The sequence below is a fragment of the Colossoma macropomum genome, unplaced genomic scaffold (genome assembly GCF_904425465.1).
Source record: "Colossoma macropomum unplaced genomic scaffold, Colossoma_macropomum, whole genome shotgun sequence".
In the NCBI taxonomy this organism is placed as follows: domain Eukaryota; kingdom Metazoa; phylum Chordata; class Actinopteri; order Characiformes; family Serrasalmidae; genus Colossoma; species Colossoma macropomum.
Window position 1 is genome coordinate 28812157 of NW_023494801.1, and position 14276 is coordinate 28826432.

At 42.9% G+C, this 14276-nt stretch overlaps 1 protein-coding gene across 1 annotated transcript in view; it reads left to right on the plus strand.

Annotated features, from left to right (window-relative positions):
- Positions 1–3132: 3132 nt before the first annotated feature.
- Positions 3133–14276, plus strand: part of LOC118820919 (protocadherin Fat 4) — a 150567-nt gene continuing 139423 nt past the window's right edge. The window contains exon 1 of the mRNA XM_036589258.1: positions 3133–8238. Within this exon, the coding sequence (XP_036445151.1) occupies positions 3133–8238 (5106 nt within the window). The remainder of the gene's footprint in view (positions 8239–14276) is intronic.

A 14276-nucleotide genomic window follows, 5' to 3' on the forward strand; every position in this document is an offset into this window, starting at 1 on the left:
TCTAAACTGCATTTTGTGTTTGCTTGTGTTATCTTTGTCTAATTTTTACATTTGTTTGGTGATCTGAAATATTTAAGTGTGACAAACATGCAAAAGAATAAGAAATCAGGAAGGGGGCAAACACTTTTTCACACCACTGTAGAACCCTTTTCAAAAAGGCTTCTATATAGAACCACCTAAAGCACATTCTTCATTAATCTTCATCAATTCTTCATGATGCGATGCAAATAACTCTTTAATCATGCAAAGGGTTCTTTGAGTGTTCATGGTTCTATATAGAACCATTTTCTTTACTGAAGAACCCTTAAAGAACCATCTTTTTAAGATTGTAACAACAGGAAGCCATTTGAGATGTAATGATATTGACATGTAGTTTACATGATGCTAATTGGTGATGCAGTGGCATAAAGCTTCCTTTACTTGTTAGCTACATTAGCCGGAACTATTTTACAGTAAGCCTACATTATAAAGGGTTAAAGAATGGTTTAAATTAGTTTAATCTAAATAAGGGTTATTAATGACTACATTAGCTTTGTAGCACCAGTGCAAAATTAAAGAAGCAAACTTGAGGCAGCAGACATGTCTCAGCTGATTGACTACACTTGAGGTGGAGGTGGGGCGGGGGGTAGCGTTTGCACCTTATTTTTACTGAACTACTGTTTTAACCCCTCCTGTCCTGCTTGGCCTGGCTGAGGGTCATGAGTAAAGTGTGCTGAATCATCTTGCTCCTGCTGCACTCGGTACACACCATAAGCATGGAAGAGCAGTGGGAAAAAGCAGGTAATATCCTGCCTCCAGTGCTAGGATTGGCTCATAGTATCCCATATCCTGCTCTAACATTGGCTAGTTGTTGACTATTGGTCAATCCTAGTGCAGAACGGTGGAGCTCATTTGAATACAGGTGTAAAATAAGCAGCATGAGCTGCAGGTTTTAGCCTAACCCGGTTAGGAGGCTGGCGGGACGGTAATCAGCTTTCATGTGGCCTGTTGTCTGTCTGCTTCTCTCAATGGATGCAGGAAATCCTACTAACGCGAGTCACTCAGAGTGGACACTGGCCAACAGCACTGTGTGTGCTGGACACACAGCTTAGTGTTTATCTGCTCTGACACACCTGACTGAACTCTCATTAAAGCCCCTGATGAGGATAAATGGAGGATGGAAACTTTTTGTGAGTTGTAGCTGCAGAACGCAGTGTGACTCATAGTTTTAATTCAGTCAGTAATCTGGTTTAAATGTTGACTTCAGTAGTCAATAGTAAGCTGGGTCATTCTCAGAAAACAGCCTCAAACCATGTCCATAAATACTCGAGTGTCAGAAACATCACGTGTTTTGTTTAGTTGATCAGCTGAAGCGCTATATCAAGAAAAAAAAAAAGTAGTATCTCCAAAAAGTAATTTTAAAAGAAAAGCTAAACACTTTCTTAACTTTTAATGCAAATTAATGTAAAGAGATTTAATTTCAATTAATTTTGGAGCATTTCTATTGGTCCATTTATGATTAACTTTTTATCTAATTTAAAGGACATGTGCTGCAGTCCAATGATGTAGAAAAAAAAAAATAACAAAAAAATATTTTGTTTATTTATTTGGACATTGACAATATGATTACAGCTAAATAAATTATTATTAAATTATTTGGGTTTTTTTTATATTCTGAGCAAAATAAATGATTAAAAACTGTCATTACCTCAATACAACTGTCATTACCTTTATACATCTATTAATCATTACCAATATTTATTTATTTATTTATTTACTTACTTACTTATTTGTTTGTTTGTTTGTTTGTTTGTTGTTTTTTAACTAGAAAAACATGATTTGTATTACTTGCAACTGGTGATTTCTTTAACTTTTCTTGTAAACTTTAAGGAAACGAGCCCATGTTTACATGTGTACAAAATAAAAGCACAGCTTCAAGGTAATTTTACAATGCCTCCTTACACTTACAGTGTCTCCTGGAATGGTATATTCACTATTTCACTTCTTGTTGTTGCTCCTCTAGGTGTACTTCATTATAATGGCCGATAGATGGCAGTACTTGCCTATTAAAGAAACTCAGTGAAACCAGCGCAGCCTTGATAAGTACAAACGGCCGCTATTAAGAAAGAGCAGTTCAGCTGCTTTGTTTGAACTTATTTCAGTTTGTTTTGAGCCTCAACATCTTTTAAAAGCAATTTAAATGGTTTTATTTACACAGCATTTGAATTTGACTTTTACAAATGAAAGTCATATAAACAACAAAGCTAACAATGTGAAAGTGTTTAAACACCAAAATCTATTGAATGAAAAAAAGTTGTTTAGTAAATTATTAAACGAATGAATCAATACAACTACATCTGTACATTCCTGCATACATACACTTACTTTAAAAAACAGCCAACTTAATGAGCAACACTTAAATGAGATGCATTCGCTGATATTGTCTGAAACCTCCTCCAACGTGCTTCATATCCTGATCATTGTTATTATAGAGGAATAACGGTCCGCTTACCTGCCAAAGAGTTGGTCCTCATCAAGATTGAATGACACTGGAATCCACCAATCAGCTTGGCTATCCGTTGGAAAGCAGCCTGCAGCGGGCGGGATCAAACCTCCTCGTCCAATGGACTCACCGGTGGGTGGGGGTTTCTCAACTTGGGCTTTTGTTCTGACTTAGTTTGGTCTGCAGGAGTGGAGCTGCTCATCGCACTGGACTTACGAGGAGTTCGCATTCACCCCTCAAACGGGCTCAGAGGAACTTTTTCCAGGCGTCCAGCAAACTCTTACAGCGGGGAAGCGACTTTTTCCGTTTTGAGCTTTCTTTTGTTTGGTTTCTGTCTCGGGAGCTGGAACTTTTCTTTCCCCCCGTTCTTGACAATGGAAACTCTGAGCGCTGGGATCTGTCTGTTTCTCTGAAGGCTTTTTTTTTTTTTTGCTTTTTGCATGGGTCAAAATTTCATCCTGTACAAACTAACAAGGAGCGCTTTGGAAGTTGGAAAGGCGCAACTTTTGGATTGTGTTTGACTTTCTTTGGCTTTTCTTCTCCAGTTTGTGGATTACGCACGATGCTGTAGCGCTGGGGGAAAGTGTCCCAGAGTGGATGCATCTGGCTGCAGGGATCTGTCCGAGAAAGGTGGGCTGGGACTTGCACTTATGGCGTCTTCACGCAGGACTTTGGCCGGGTTTCACCTGCTGCTCTTCACGCTGTGGACCTCCTCTCCGTGCTCCTCGTCCTCGCAAGTCCGCCAAGAGTTTCAGGTGCTGGAGGAGCAGCCGGTTGGCACGTACGTGGGCACGGTGGAGACGAGGCCGGGCTTCACGTACCGCTTCAGCGAGACTCACCGGCTGTTCGCCATCAACGCCACGACCGGCGTGGTCTACACGTCGTCCGTGATCGACCGAGAGTCGCTGCCCAGCAGCGTGATCAACGTGGTGGTGCTGTCCAGCCAGCCCACGTACCCGACGGAGGTGCGGATCGTCGTGCTGGACATCAACGACAACTCGCCCGTCTTCCCGGACGCCTCGATCGTCGTGTCGTTCAAGGAGGACGCGACGAGCGGCCGGCAGGTCATCCTGGACACGGCCACGGACGCGGACATCGGCAGCAACGGCGTGGACCACACCACGTACAGGATAGTGCACGGCAACGAGCAGAGAAAGTTTCGCCTGGATATCACGGTGAACCCGAGCGGCGAGGGCGCGTTTCTGCACTTAGTGACCACGGGGGGCTTGGATAGAGAGCTGACGCCTTTCTACCAGCTCCTCATCGAGGTGGAGGATAAAGGGGAGCCTAAAAAATACGGCTACCTGCAGGTGAACGTCACCATTCAGGATATTAACGACAACCCACCCGCGTTTGACTTGGATCAATATCAGACTAGTGTGTTTGAGGACGCAGCCATAGGATCCAGTGTTTTACAGATAACAGCCTCAGACCAGGATGAGGGGGCCAACGCAGACATCAGGTACTTTTTAGATGAAGGAACTCCTTTCCAAATAGACCCTAAAGCAGGTACTATAATAATTAAAGAGGCTTTAGACTATGAAGTTAAGAAGGAATATTCTCTTACTATCCACGCTGTAGATAATGGAGTGCCCTCTCTCTCAGGCAGGACAGAAGCAACTATTAAACTTCTTGATGTGAATGATAATGACCCTGTAGTTAAATTTCGATACTTTCCCACCACCTCCAAGTTTGCCTCTGTGGATGAGAACGCACAGATTGGAACAGTAGTAGCACTACTGACAGTGTCAGACTCGGATTCCTCCACAGCTAACGGTAATATATCTGTCTCTATACTTGGGGGAAATGAGCAAGGCCACTTTGAGGTGCACACCTCGCCCGTTCCTAACCTGAGCTTAATCAAAGTGGCTAGCGTACTAGACAGAGAGCGCATATCCTCTTATAACCTTACTGTGTCTGTATCTGACAACGGCAAGCCAGTGGCTCGGTCCTCATTCGCTAGCCTAGTCATATTTGTGAATGACATTAATGACCACCCACCCATATTCCAGGAAGCAGTGTATAGGGTGGATATTAGTGAAGATGTACCCAAAGGCAGCTATGTTAAAGGAGTCTCAGCCACTGATGGTGACTCTGGGCAGAACGCTAACCTGCGCTACTCGCTAGTGTCAGGGAACAGCCTGGGCTGGTTTGCCATTAGCGAGAACAGCGGCCTGGTCACCAGTGCTGCGGCGCTCGACAGGGAAACGGCGTCCGAGATCGTGCTGAACATCAGTGCGAAAGACCAGGGACTGCAGCCCAAAATTTCTTACACTAAACTGATCGTGAACATCACCGACGTGAATGACCAGGTCCCCACATTCACACAGAGCACTTACCACGTGTCGCTGGTTGAACACTCGCCAGCCGGTAGCGAACTGCTACTTCTGTCCGCCACAGACTCGGACCTTGGTGCCAATGGCACGGTACGCTTCACCTTCGACCCAGAGACACCAGCTAATGTTCAGGAGCTGTTCCGGCTAGATGCGGTCACAGGGAGGTTAAGTACTGCTACTGAGCTAGATAGAGAAGACCAGGGTTCTTACCTGCTGTACGTCAAAGCTACTGATGCAGGTTCTCCGCCTTTACACTCTGTTGCTAAAGTCAACGTCACGCTAAAAGATATTAATGACAATCGGCCAGTGTTTTACCCTGTGCAGTATTTCGCTAACGTTAAAGAGAATGAGCCACCCGGTTCTTATGTCACTACCGTGTCTGCCTCCGATCCTGACTTGGGGCGAAATGGCACAGTCAGATACACCATCACAGCTGGCGATACGGCCAAATTCCACATCAACAGCAACACTGGCAAAATCACCACCCAGGTGCTTCTCGACAGAGAGGAGAAAACAACCTATCAGCTGCAGGTCTCAGCCACAGATGGAGGAGAGCTGCGCTCTCACACACATGCCATTGTCACCATCACTGTGGTTGACACTCAGGATAACCCCCCCATCTTCAGTCAGAAGGAATACAGCTTTGTGATGTTTGAGAATGTACCCCCTAATGCTGTGATAGGAACAGTGTCTGCCACTACAGTTGACCTGAACACTAATATCACCTATCTGATAGCATCAGGAGATCAAAGGGGCCTGTTTGCTGTTAATGGTGGCACAGGGCAAATAACAGCCACCAGCTTGATAGACAGAGAAGAACAGGCGTTTTACCAGCTGAAGGTGATAGCCAGAGGTGGGGACATCACAGGTGAAGCTTTAGTAAACATCACAGTGAAGGATCTTAATGACAACGCTCCACATTTTCTCCATGCTGTGGAACACGTAAGTGCTGTGGAGAATTGGAACACAGGCCATCACATTTTCCAGGCTAAAGCCTTTGATCCAGATGAAGGCACTAATGGCATGATAGTGTATAGCCTCCGACAAAATCCCAAAGGACTGTTTCATATACATGAGAAACATGGTCTCATCACACTGACTGGCCCCTTAGAGGTCTCCACCAGCTCATACCAGGTAGAGGTTGTGGCCTCAGACCTCGGTATCCCCCAGCGCACTTCCACGCTCGTTTTGACGGTCAGCGTGTATGACGTCAACGACAATGCTCCTGTATTTGACCAGCTTTCGTATGAGGTTGTCATCCTGGAGTCAGAGCCTGTGAACAGTCGCTTCTTCAAGGTGGAGGCCACTGATAAAGACTCTGGGCTAAATGGAGAAATAGTTTATGATATCACTGCCGGGAACACTAATGATGTTTTTGGAATCTTCCCTGATGGACAGTTGTATATTAAGGCAGAACTGGACAGAGAAGTGCAGGACAGGTACAGTCTTCTACTAGTAGCAAGAGACAGAGCTGTGGAGCCACTGAGTGCGAGTGTTAATGTGACCATCATTCTAGATGACGTCAATGACAACCGTCCTCTTTTCAATAGCACAAATTATGTGTTCCGTTTTGAAGAAGAGCAACCACGAGGTTCTCTGGTCGGATGTGTTTTCGCTGAAGATAAAGACTTTGGTCCAAACAGTGAAGTAAGGTATGCGTTTGAAACACCACAGCCAAACTTTGAGCTGAATGCCATCACTGGAGAGTTGACCAGCACACTTCAGTTGGACAGGGAGTCTCTGATGAGGCAGCGAGGTGCGGCTGTGTTCACCTTTACAGTCATCTCATCTGATCAGGGCCTTCCCAAGCCTCTCAAAGACCAAGCCAAAGTGCAGGTTTATATTCAGGACATTAATGACAATGCACCCAAGTTCAACAAGGACATTTATCAGGCCTCCATCTCAGAGTCAGCACAGAACATGACACAGCTGCTGAGGGTTTCTGCCTCAGATGTGGATGAGAACAAAAACGGACTGGTGCGCTATCATATCGCAGAGGGCAATGAGGAGAACCAGTTTAGCATTGACAGCAGTTCTGGTCAGGTCACGTTGGTGGGAAAGTTGGACTATGAAGCAACATCCTCTTACTCTTTGAAAATCATAGCTGAAGACTCTGGTACTGTCCTTCTGTCCTCTTCCTGCCTGCTAAGTGTTAGTGTTCTGGATGAGAATGATAACTCCCCATCCTTCTCCAAGTCCACCATGGCAGTAGATGTTCTTGAGAACATGAGGATTGGAGAACTAGTGGCATCTATTACAGCAACAGACTCAGATTCAGGTTCTAATGCTGACATAATGTATAGCATCATGGCTAGCAACAATCATGGCACTTTCAGTATTAGTCCCAGTACTGGCAGCATCTTCCTTGTCAGAAAGCTGGACTATGAAACTCAGTCTGTCTACAAACTCAACATCACTGCCAAGGACAATGGCAGGCCAGCCAGATCCTCCTCCATCCCTCTTGTTATTCACGTGCGAGATTTCAATGACAACCCCCCTGTTTTCACCCCAGGTGATATTTTTAAGTCCATCCCTGAAAACCTTCCCCTCTCAACCTCCATCATGACCATCACAGCTCATGACACAGATGCAGACATTAACGGGCAGCTGGAGTACTCCATCGTCCAGCAGATGCCTAGAGGAAGCCATTTCCGCATTGACCCCATCACTGGGGTCATCTTCACCAGCAGTGAGATTGACCGAGAGTTCTCCAACATGTTTGAGCTGACTGTCAAAGCAACAGATCAAGCAGTGCCCATCGAGTTCCGTCGGTTTGCCCTGAAAAATGTCACAATATGGGTCACGGACCAAAATGATAACGTTCCTAACTTTATCTCCCAGAATGCCTTGGTGGCTGAAGCCAACATCGTTATTGGCTCAATCCTTACAACAGTCGTGGCTTTTGACCCAGATGAAGGTGCAAACGGAGAGGTGGAGTATGAGCTGGTGAAAGGTGACTCAGACACCTTCATCATGGACAGGTATAGCGGTGACATCCGAGTGGCCTCTCAGCTCATCCCTTCAAAGCTAATCTACAGCCTGACTGTTTCTGCCACCGACCATGGCACGGAGCGCAAGACGTCCCGGACGGAGCTGACCATCATCCTCCAGGGTACGGACGGGCCGGTCTTCTCCCAGCCCAAGTACATCACCATTCTGAAGGAAGGGCAGCCCCCAGGCACCAACGTCATCTCCTTGGACGCATCCAGCCCTCGTGGCTCAGGGACCAAGGTGGAGTATTTCATCGTGTCTGTCCGGAGTGGCGGCAAGGCCGTAGGGAGGCTGTTCACCATCGGGCGCCACACGGGCGTGATCCAGACGGCCACGGAGCTGGACAGAGAGCAGGGGGCGGACCTGTACCTACTGGACGTTTACGCCATCGAGACAGAGGCCAGCCAGCCCCGGACTCAGAAAGCTGAGGTGAGTCACCAGTGGTTTACTGGCTTTTCTGCTTAGCTGTTATTGTGTTGTTTGTTTAGGTTTCATTTTACAGGGAAACTTAATTGAGATCTGTTTTTGTGTATATGTCTGGATGCTGATGGTTCCTGCATATTGTGCTAGAAGGGCTCCAAAGAAACATAATGAGAATTCTGTGCTCTGCTGTAACATATGCTGAAGCCATTGGCCTGGTTTAGATAGGCTCATATAAAGGTTTCTGATGGAAAAGCTGGTAGTGGGACTGTCCAGTTAAAGCACACATACATCTCTGACTTCTGTTCATGTATGTACACACTGATTTTTGAGAGATCTGGAGTGCATTGAATGTAAATTATCTTGAACTTGAGTAAGTCAGCTTTGTTTCAGAAGGAGTTTTGAGCCTGTGGCAAGATAGCCTTATTGTTCCAGCTCCCAGAAAGCACAGCTCTGAGGGCTTTGGTGGGTTTTGTCTCGGAGAGGAAAGTGTGTGTGCTGTATCCTGTGTTTTGTCGAGTTCCTGCAGTGAACGGCCCGAGCCGCCTTATCAGCTGCTGCGAATTCCACAAATCAAGACGTCAGACAGCTTTACTGATTACTGATATTAATCGCGTCCCAGCGGGGGGTGGAGTGTGTAGCGGAGAATCGTAATTTTTTTCGGTGCTGTTTTCAGTCCAGAAAGAACGGGAGGAGGTGGGGACAAAGAGTATGGAAAGCTGGGGGGGAAGAGAAAAAGAGTGAGAGAGTTCTAGCCTCTTAGCCTCTCTCAGATACCTGTCTCCCACAGAGCGAGAGGGAATTACTCTGGATTTGAGCACTTGGGGCCGGGTTAGTGCCGGGTGGTCCCAGGGCTCCTGCTTTGTGCCACCAGATTTAGCTCAGAGGGCAATAAGTGACCATTAAATTCAGCTGACCTCCTAAGTCCCGCTGAATAGATTTTTTTTCTCTCCAGAGAAAGCAAGAGGAGAAATACTTAAAGCTGAAGTTCGATCGCACCGCTGTGATGGTTCTCTTGCGCTCCTGGTAAATTGTCCCCTCGGGATGGAGTTAAAATCCTGTGCAGCTGAAAAAAAAAGAGAAAAACTTTAGCTTGGCTTTTGGGGTGGCTGAGGCCAAGCCATTCCTCAAATGAAAACCAAATGTGATTCTATATATGCGTTTAGGAAATTTCAGCTGGAACCAAAAATTTCATGTTATTACAGGCTTGATGATACGCATGTATAAATTGGATTTTTTTTTCTCTCGCTCGGCACAGCCCAGAAGGGCTGCTGTGGTGCTTCCTGTTAGGAAACGTGTTTTGTATTATTGCTTTGGAAAAAGCGCCTCTCCAGAGTGCATTTCTTTCAGGGAAGTGTGTGCGTACAAGTCAGTGCTATGTCAGTTTTTGGTTGGCATTTCATCGTCTATGCAGACTAAATACATACTGTCATGCATGTAACGCTTAAGGTGGAATGTTTAATATCCTTAAAATGTATGTTTTTATTACAGACTACTCAGAATTTGAAGTGAATTCTGTAAGCATTTCTTACTTTATGACTTCATCAAGTGACCAAACCAGAACTACTGTAGAGCTCTTTCCTTTAACCCTTGAATGCTTCCTTTAATGCTGCCTTCTGCCTTTAAATGTATTTTGAATATCGCCAATTTTTGGAAATGTCTGTAAATTGAGATGCAGAGTTATTCAAAGTGGTTTGATGTGAAATGGTTAATTGTAGGGAAACTTACTGACTTAGATTTCTTAACATTGGTTTTGATTAGAACAAGTGGTCACAATGTGTACAACACAAATATAGCCGTTTTATTTATTATCCCAGACGTGGATAGTTATGACTATATGTATGTAAATAGATTTCCTTATCTCAAAACTATCATAAACCAATTTCTTCATAACCATTTTGAGTAATAGCTTTCTATGAGATGGCTTTTAGGGCATTAATTGCCTGGGATGCCCGGTTCCTATGAGCACTTGTTGTACATAACTCTGGACAGATTCCTGTAAAACGGCACATTTCACATCAAACCACTCTGAATGAACTTGTTTGAATGTGTACAATGTTTACAAAAATGCTGAAAAATTATTGGAATTCCCTTTTGATAACATGATTTCTTAATTATGCTGATATCAGAGCTGGTTTATGAGGAGCCTGGCTGCTTCCTATTTCCCCTGTTACATCAAAAAACATGAATTCAAAATGCCAGAGGGCGCCCATGAGCGAGTCCTCAATGAATGTGAGGAAAGGAGCTCAATGGCTAAAAATGAAAAGTTATAGTATTTTTTTAATCGCTTGTCCAAAATTTTCATTTTAGGAAGTAGAAGGATGTAATTCACAAAAAAAGTGAAAACTTACATATGTATTTCCTTTTTTCTACAGCAAATAGATTTTGGGCAGCAGAACACTGCATTACTGCTACTGAGTGCCGATTGGTTTGTGACCGGAGCAGCTCATTGGCTGTTTGTGTTCACAGATGTACATGAGGCGCCGTTTTAAACTCCTATAACTTGAGTTTAAAAGCTCTTACAAATATAACAGCAGTGTGAAAATGTTTTAGCCTACTCAGTGTTCCGAAAATGATGGCATTCTTTTACATTAATAATGTTTAAGCATTTATAAACTGTGATTTTGCTCAAATGCTCCATCTTAACCCATTCATTTTGGACTCGCTTGGGACATTACAGAGTGCTAATTCTCCTCTCTACAAGTTCTCTGTTGATCTTTAAACAACATAATACATCAAAGCTGAAAATATACTTTTTAATGTATGGTATACATTTTTATTCTTACCCTGATGAAACAAATACCAAGTCCTTAGCAATCTGAACTCTGTTCAGAACAATAAAGACAGCATCCTGCTTCTTCTATAGTTAAAGAGAGAGAAGCCCACTTGAACAGTAAATGCTCCAGTTCTACATACTTATCTATGTTACTACAGCCAAAGTAGACACGCAGTGGGACAAATCCAGGTAAGATAGTGTTAATAGTGGCAAACTAAGTAAACTAGAGCCCCAAGAGTCATCACTGTTACATGTCATGACTTATTTATAGGTTACATAGGCTTTGAATGACGTGCCAGTAAGTGCAGGTTGTAAAGGAAATGGCCCTCAGATGTTGGGAAGCTGCTGGAGTTTCTTTTGTCTGCATGCTCGGATTTAGCTCCATTGACGTTCCAGGGTTTGGCGCCTGGTCACGTCTTTATTCCGCCCGTCTTTAGGCCATGCATGAGCGGTCGCTGTGTGCTTCATCTTTTCTGTTCGTCCGAGTCTTTTTTAACTATTACCCCCTCCCCTGCCCATCTCCACAAAGACAGGGGGTAATTGATTGTAACTCTCTCTAACAATTTGGACCCCCCCCTCCCTCCCCACAACTGCCACAGTGACTGAACCTCTGGTCTCTGTAGGTACAGATATTGATGTCAATGTACCATCTGTCTGATCTGCTGCTAATGGTGCTCTCTCTCGCTCTCTCTCTCTCTCTCTCTCTCTCAGTTTCTGTGGGCAGTGGGAGGTAGAAAGTTTTGGACAGTTAAGGAGCATGCACATTCCACAGAGAAAGAGAGAGAGAGAGGGAGAGAGAGAGAGAGTTAGCATGAGCAGATGGCTGGGGAAGATAGAGGTGTCTTATGTGTGTTTATTTAACTCCGAGGGCTGTGTGTGTGTGTGTGTGTGTGTGGATGGCTTGCAGTCTCCACTTTACACTCTTTCCTCACTATTGTTCTGTACCCTTCCAGAAACAGCCAAATCCACCAACATTACTCACTCATTTCAGTGCTTAGTGCAGTTAGCTCTGACAGCACCGTGACTTATGATGGAAAAATGATGAATTCCTTACCCAATCCCTGTGTAATTGGTTTTTACTAGGACATGATGCTTGTGCTAAAAGTAGTAGCAAATTAGGCCTTCAGTTTTAGGCCTTTCTGGCTGCGTTTGTCATTACATTACAAGTCAGTTCAGACGAGTCAGTCTAATTGACTGAAACGTGTACTGTATCAGTGTTTCCATAGATTTGAAATGTACTTCGGTGCTGAGGTGGGATGCGAGGGGTTGGTTAAATAAACTTAACTAAACAACAAGGCTTATATGCTTAAAGAAACAATAAAATGCATAATAATAACACTTTTTTCATTTTTTTACAATGAATGTAGTCAAGTAGGTATGTCAGTTATGTTGACTTTTATAACACTACAACTTTTTTTTACATATTTTTAGGCTTAGTTTATGTCTTTATGTCTTCTTTGAGCCCGAATAATGTATTTTTCCCCAGTGAAACTGTATTCAAAGTGCGATCCTGCAGTAAAAACAAAACAAAACAATTCAGATCTTAGATATTTATTAAGGATCAAGTTATGATCTATTTAAACCCAAGGTATTAAGTGAGATAGTAATAAGCTAAATATATCGCTGCTGTCGGAAAAAAAAATCGTATTTTTTCAGGTTTTGACCTAATTTGAAAATGCCTGTTGCTCTTTACACTGTGTGTAAATTTCTATGATGAATGGACAAAAAGAAACGGTCCAAAATGACTTGTTATTTTGTTAGAAAGTTATCATTTTGGAGATATGAGGTTTTCTTCCAACCGCAGCGATATACAAAATCATAATTTGTAGGGTATTTTAACTTCTACCTTTCGACTTTTGAAAATAATACTTACTTTTTGCGCATTTAAATTGTTTAATTCAAAAATATGCTGTCCCACATTTTCATGTCACTAGTGAAACACAAAGTTTAAGTCCATAGGTGGAGCCTTATTTTAGCCACACCCCTGCATTTTAAAGCAGGAAGTGAGACTGCATTCCTGTCCCTCATGGCCACATGGTTAGCAGTTAGATCCCTCTGTTTTGAGGTAAATGTGCCCCAAAGTCTGAAAATCAGTGTGGAACTTAACATTAAGAATTGTCGTTACATTATGTTATGTAATGTAATGTGAAGAATTGCCACTACTGAAACATATTTTTGTGTTTTAATGAAAAATATTATGATTTTTTTGTGTGTACATCTGTTCAAAGCTGTGTTTGTTAGTCATGTATTGGCTGGCATGTTTAAGTTATGCTTGAAATTAGCTAAAAGTGTGACTACTGAAACAGTCACTACTGAAACATTTGGCAAAGATTCTATAGTGTTGTGATTGTTTTGGTAGTTACAAAAAGGAATGTTCTTTTTTTTAAATAAAATAAACACAATTAAGGCATGGGGTCAATTAAGGCAAAGAATTTTAGTTTAAAGTCCAAGTGAATTAAAAGTCCATTTAAGTCCTGTTTTTAAACCCAAACCGCAAACCGTGGATAAATAAAATATAGTAGCACATTCTCTGTACATTTATTAACTGATATTGCAAGATGCATAACATCACTTGCTGTATAATGAGCCAAAACTGGGATTTTATAATATTATTATGTTATTATTATTTGTAACTATGTAAGAAGTTGCCTATTTAAATAACACAAACCAAATAGACAACTGTGGCTATGACTTTTTGGTATAGGTATAGCAGCAGCATTCAAATACCATGCAAGAGCATTTATATGGCTCACAATATTTACTTCATAAATATCAGCAAAGATATTTTAAGCCAACTTAAAAATAATAAATCAGCCTATTTTTGGTTGCCAATTGCATGTTTTTGGTACAAAAATCTGCTGATTCCATCCTAGGCTGATTTCAACTGTTAACTGTGCTTCAAAAAATCCAAAAACGGAAAAATGTATGTATTAGAAAAGATAACATTTGTCCTGTAGGCCGTCCTTTAGCCCGCTTTGGAAGAATAATGTCGAATTCTGAATCAGTCATGGCCAACAAACCGTCTTTTCAGCTGGCAGATGATGGAGGAACCACTCAGCAAATTGGAATGGTGGAGCTACTTCTTGTGGCGTAAGAAGATGCCACAACTAAACACATACATTTGGAAAAAATGGTTCAGGCCTTCTTTAACACTACTTCAAACTATTGTTCTATTGCTCGCATAAACAGATCTTCTCGTGGTGTAGGGTTTTGGGGTTTTTGTAAGTTTAGAGCCGTTGTTAAAGTCTTCGGCTGGCCTTTTTTCTTCTGG